This window comes from Morus notabilis, unplaced genomic scaffold, assembly GCF_000414095.1.
Source record: "Morus notabilis unplaced genomic scaffold, ASM41409v2 Scaffold1938, whole genome shotgun sequence".
Classification (NCBI taxonomy): domain Eukaryota; kingdom Viridiplantae; phylum Streptophyta; class Magnoliopsida; order Rosales; family Moraceae; genus Morus; species Morus notabilis.
In genome coordinates this window covers 44,937-51,105 of record NW_010358218.1, presented here as the reverse complement: position 1 = coordinate 51,105, position 6,169 = coordinate 44,937, and the positions used below count along the sequence as shown (strand labels likewise).

General features: G+C 33.5%; 1 protein-coding gene across 1 annotated transcript in view; it reads left to right on the top strand.

Annotated features, from left to right (window-relative positions):
• Positions 1-453: 453 nt before the first annotated feature.
• LOC21385302 (oligopeptide transporter 7) overlaps positions 454-6,169 on the top strand; it is an 8,334-nt gene continuing 2,618 nt past the window's right edge. The window contains exons 1-5 of the mRNA XM_024161810.1: positions 454-609; positions 705-1,225; positions 1,621-1,718; positions 4,974-5,543; positions 5,931-6,169. The exon at positions 5,931-6,169 is cut by the window's right edge and continues 9 nt beyond it. Of these exons, the coding sequence (XP_024017578.1) occupies positions 567-609; positions 705-1,225; positions 1,621-1,718; positions 4,974-5,543; positions 5,931-6,169 (1,471 nt within the window). The 5' untranslated portion in view covers positions 454-566. The remainder of the gene's footprint in view (positions 610-704; positions 1,226-1,620; positions 1,719-4,973; positions 5,544-5,930) is intronic.

The following is a 6,169-nucleotide window of genomic DNA, read 5'->3' as shown; positions in this document are numbered from 1 at the left end:
TTTTAGACCCAAATATTGTAAATCAAGATCATTAATTCAAACCTACCACCTGTGAAAAAAAAAGAAAATAGGAATGAGCACCTGAATATCACCCCTACAACAACTTTTTCAATATGTATAGGCTATATAGCTTTCAACCAAAAAAAAAATGCATATCAACAAAACAACTTATTCCTCGGAGCCCAAATTTCATAACACATTCACAAGGTGTCATAAACTACTACTATGTAAACAATGAAAAACAATATAATTACACACCATGTGCTAATAAAGCAACTAGTCCCACACCGTCCCCAACAACTCACAGAATTATTCTTTTATATAAAAAAAATTACATAATTATAATTTTTGTCCATAAAATTATTAAAAAAATATATATATATATATATTACTGATTTTCCACCATTAGAATAAATTTGTAGAGGCGGGCTACTCTTTTACCAATCTCTTTTTCAATTGCTAAGACATACGTATCCCATTTCAGAATACATCGACCACGTCTGACTAATAAATATCCTAAACACAAATAAATCTGCACTTTTTGTCTCAAACTTACTCTCCTCGCCATGGAGGAAGAAGACTCCTATGGCGAAATCAAAACTCCTCTAAGTATTTTCATCAAATTCTATTATATTACTAACGATTTTTCTAATATTTTTTTAATTTGATTCTGATATGACCTGACGATAGTTTACTTGACGCAGTATCTAAGGTTGGTGAAGATGGCGGAGCCTTCTCCTCCTATCCTTCCCCGTCTTCATCAACACAACGCTCCGCAGAGGCGGCGGAGAAGGAGGAGAACTCGCCGGTGGAGCAGGTGGCTCTGACGGTGCCGATCACCGACGACCCTTCCCTACCGGTGCTCACCTTCCGAATGTGGTTCCTCGGAATTTTGTCGTGTGTCCTCCTCTCTTTCCTCAACCAGTTCTTCTGGTACCGGAAGGAGCCGCTGTCGATCACCGCCATCTCCGCACAGATCGCCGTCGTGCCGCTCGGCCAGCTCATGGCGGCCAAGATCCCCAACCACGTCTTCTTCCGTGGGACCCGCTGGGAGTTCTCCCTCAACCCCGGCCCCTTCAACGTAAAAGAGCACGTGCTTATTACCATCTTCGCCAACTCCGGCGCCGGTACCGTCTACGCCATTCACGTTGTGACGGTCGTGAAGATCTTTTACAAGCAACACATGACGTTCTTTGTCTCGTTGATTGTTGTCTTAACAACTCAGGTATTAGTTTTTGCATCTGTTTTTTCTTCTTTTCTTTTCAAATTTGATGAAAAAATTACGTTGAAATGAATATATACATATATATACACACACATATACACAAACATATACATACACAAAACTGACAGAATAATACAAACCTATCTTTTTTTCTTCTTTTCTTTTCAAATTTGATGAAAAAATTACGTTGAAATGAATATATACATATATATACACACACATATACACAAACATATACATACACAAAACTGACAGAATAATACAAACCTATCTTTTTTTTTTTTTTTAAGAAAGGTTATCTTTTTAAAATTCTACTAAAAAAAATCCTTTGATTTTTTTTTTTTTTTTTTTTTTTTTTTGGGTTTGGTTTATTGTTGATGAGTTTTGAATGGTAGGTTTTGGGGTTCGGATGGGCCGGGATTTTTAGAAGGTATTTGGTGGAGCCGGCGGCCATGTGGTGGCCAGAAAATCTGGTACAAGTTTCGCTGTTCAGGTATATTTTTATTTTTATTTTCTGTCATTGTTTTTTATTTTTATTTTCTTGATTTTCACTCGTAATGCCAATGATGACCAAGTGAAACGAGTCATGAGTCACATCCGATAGAATGGGAATCCCAATTATAAAGATAAAAAATAAAAATAAAAATCTTCACTTACCGATGTCTAATTTCCATGCAGTCGTAAATTTAAGCTTCATTTATTTCATTCTTTAATTAAAAATTTACGTTAAAAAGTGAATTTTAGAGAAAAATTATTATAACAATAAAAAAATTAAATTTTTGTGTAAAAAAGTATGATAACAAAAAAATTTTTGGAGACGTTTAGTTAAAAGATTCAAACAATGATTTAAATTATGATTCATGATTCGTTATAATATTTTATTTCATAAAAAATACACGTAAATTAAAAATAATTTTAATCACATGATTCTAATCCATAACTAAACGTCTCTTTTGTGATTCAAAACTATTGAAACAAACGGGCCACAGGGTTTAACTTAATAATGTTCCAAACTTTTTCAGTCAACTGCTTTGGGTATATGAGTCATTCTACTTTGGAGACAAAATTTCGTTTTTATGGTCGTTTAATGCATGATTGATTTCTAAGTAGCGTGTCACGTGAAGCATTTGCTCACGTTATGATGGGAGTAGCTCACGCTATTTTTTTTAATAAGCTGAAAATACCCGTTTTATATTATTTTTTTTTCTTTTCATTAAAATTTGAGAAAATATTAATGTATCTATATATGCCCACGTTACAAGTTGCGTGAACTACAAGGGGAAGACAATTTCATAGTTTGGATTTTCTTTCTGAAGTAGGTGGACTAGTGGTGGAGCTTAAAAAATTTTTCAAACGGGGGCATAATATGAAACATAAGAGGAATAACTTGGGTATAGTAAAATTTATTTATAGTTGGGTAAATTATTTTTAATAGGGTACAGTTAGAATTATCTATATATTGTTAAATAGGGATATGCATATTTTTGTTGAGTGGGACACAACTATAATTTTATTAATTTGTTAAAAAAACAATTTAAAAATTTTTTACATTCACCTTGAAAAGATTCTTTCCTCCTTTCTTTTCCCCCAAAATCTCTATCCAATTAAGTGTAATGTGGCTCCTCCATGGAGTTAAGGATGAAGACTGAAGGCCATTTAAAAAGTATAATTAAATTATGATTGTTGATTCTAACGTTTAAAATTTAAATTTTTTATAAAAAAAATATTGTAACAAAATTAATAATTTAAGTTTAAATATATAAAATAAACGGGTCATGAGTTTTGTAACATCCTCTAATTTTTTCACTCTCTCAGTTTTACAACTATGTTTTTTCTTTTCTCTTTTATTTTTCTTCGTTTGGTTTTATAATCTTTTTCTAACAATCATGGTTTTAGACGTCCATCTTTAGCGGAGAGGAATGTCCATTTTCATTGATGAATCACATTCAAATGAAAAGTGGACTTAAATTTCTTCATTACTTTTCTTTACATATAATTCTTTTTCAAATTACTTGGGAATTTTGTCCTAAATAAATCGACACATATGAATATCTATTACGTACGTGGTTAAGGATTTTTTTTTTCTTCCTCTTTTTACCGACGTTAAAACTTGATAGTTAGTTGTGACTGGATCCAGATAAGACTAATATCGTGGATTCACCATTTCTTTCCCAATCATATCTTGCCAAAACTAATTCATTTTCTATTTTTGGGATAAAAAAGGAATTAGCCAAGAGGTGACCAACGAACTAAACTAACTTTATTTTAAACAATAAATAAATAAATAAATAAATAAGGAAAGAAAAATACCTAACTATATGGACTGGTCTCTCTTTGCCTCCTTAACAAGAGCATCTGAAATAGGCTCCACCAAATAAATAAGAGCTAGACACTTACGTGTATTCATTTGCATAATTAAGTCGTATATGTGAAAAAAAATATTGTAATAATAAAATTCAATTTGAATTTATGTAAGAAAAAATACTATAGTAATATGATTTAAGGCTCCGTTCATTTCACTAATTTGAGTTTAAAATTCGAGTTTTTTATAGTAAAAAGCTCTAAAAAACAGTCACATCTAACTTTTTTGCTACAATAAAAACCGCTCACATAAAATCACATTTCAACTCGAATTAGCGAACTAAACGGGCCTTTAAGTTCATGATATGAAATGAACAAAGCATTATTTTTTGGGAGCCTCTACAGTGCGACCCCTTAAAAAACTCCACCGATAGAACATGTTTTGATCGTTGGATTAAGTTTTCAACAGTCGAATCTATGTAGGTCTGTATTAAAAATTTACAGCGCGTTGTACAGAATTGCTCTCTCTCTAAATCTAAATCTAACAGTTGAAAAAGTAATCTAACAATCAAAATAGGATGTTCTACTAGTGGATTTTCTTAGGGGGTCTAATTGTAAAAAAAGCCTTTTTTTTTCTTTTACATGAAAAGACATTATTTTTTCACCTAAATTCAAACAAGATTTCAATATTCTCGACCTGAGGTATACAAAACCAAACCTAAGAAAGTTAAAAACTTAGGGCAAATAAACTAAAAATTATACGATAGGACATGTTGCTTCACCTTATTAACAGAGTAAGTTTTTGGCCTCGTTCGTTTTGCGGATTTGAGTTTTTAATTCGAGCAACGATGTTACATTTTTTGATAACTTTTAACTATAGAAAAAAAAATTAAATGTGATATTTTCTGAGAACTTTTAACTGTATAAATTTAAAATTAAAAATTCGAATCGGTCAGATAAAAGAGACTTTTATTAGTCACTTTGATTAAATTTTAAAAGTTTGATACATGAGCACTTTTGTGTCCTGCACTGCACCTAACGTTGATACTCATAAAGCAAACTGTTAAATTTTATCACATGGCTAACAACTTTCTCCCTCAATAATTTGACAACGTATGATACCGTACAATTTTTCTAAATAATAATGATACAATTCGCCTCCTCGTTTTGGAGACCTTGGGTTGGTAGGATATTTATTTATACTTGTTGAGCTCGAAAAGGGCATAAAGTTTTATACTACATTTAAACACAATTAGATTCAAATTACCACTTTCTTTTTAGACCCAGACCCTCCACAGAGGACATTTTGTGTAATTACTTAAAAACTATGGGATCAGAGCTAAAAAAAAAAAGTTATAATTTATACCTTAAAATTAATTTTCTTGTATCAATATCTAAATGGGCCTACAGGCTGTAAGCTGAAGCAACAGTCCATTTTCAATTGCAGGGCCCTACATGAGAAGGAAGAACGGCCCAAGGGATCTTTGTCACGCACTCAGTTCTTTGTAATTGCTTTCTTCTGCAGCTTTGCCTACTATGTTTTCCCTGGCTACCTCTTTGAAATGCTCACTTCCATCTCTTGGATTTGCTGGTTATTCCCAAAATCCATCCTGGCCCAACAGCTCGGTTCGGGCCTACATGGGCTTGGTATTGGAACTTTTGGGCTTGACTGGTCCACTATCTCGTCCTACCTTGGAAGCCCACTTGCAAGCCCATGGTTCGCCACTGCCAATGTAGCCGTAGGATATTTCTTTGTCATGTACGTTTTGGCTCCCACATGTTATTGGCTCAATCTCTTCAACGCCAAAACCTTCCCAATTTTTTCGGATAAACTATTCACATCAAACGGTCAAAAATACAATACCACATCAATCATTGATTCCCATTTCCATCTTGACATTGCTGCCTTTGAGCGAGAAGGCCCACTTTACATCAGCACATTCTTTGCAATGTCTTATGGTGTTGGTTTTGCTGCTCTCACTGCCACAATTGTACATGTTGCTTTGTTTCATGGAAGGTAACTTTTATTGTCTCAGCAAATTTTTTTACAAGTTTTCTTTTGCTACGAGTGTTAAACATTGAAAAATGGTGATCATCAGTATTTTGTTTTTAATCGTAACGATGCGTGATTTCAAGAATTAACATGTATCCCTGTAATTTGTTTAAAATAAATGATAATACGTGTTATTTATTAATCTTTATATTAGGAACAATGCTATATGTGTCTCACGGTAGCATTTTAACCGATCGCACATTCACATGCCAATTGCGGGACTCCGGTTATCTAACCATATTTCTTATGTTATTAGAGCATTATTTTGGTTAAACCTCACACCTCAAGTGGCTTGTTCGGACATGGATTAAACAGCACAATGAGGATAATCTTTGCATCTGAGAATTTCAGGGAAATATGGGAACAAAGCAAATCAAGTTTTAAGGAGAAAAGAATGGACATACACACAAAGCTCATGAAGAAGTACAAGCAAGTGCCAGAGTGGTGGTTTATAGTAATCCTTTTGGGAAACATTGCAGTCACTGTGTTTGCCTGTGAGTACTACAACGAACAGCTTCAGTTGCCTTGGTGGGGTGTCTTGTTAGCTTGTGCCCTTGCCTTTGTGTTCACCCTTCCCATTGGCATCCTCC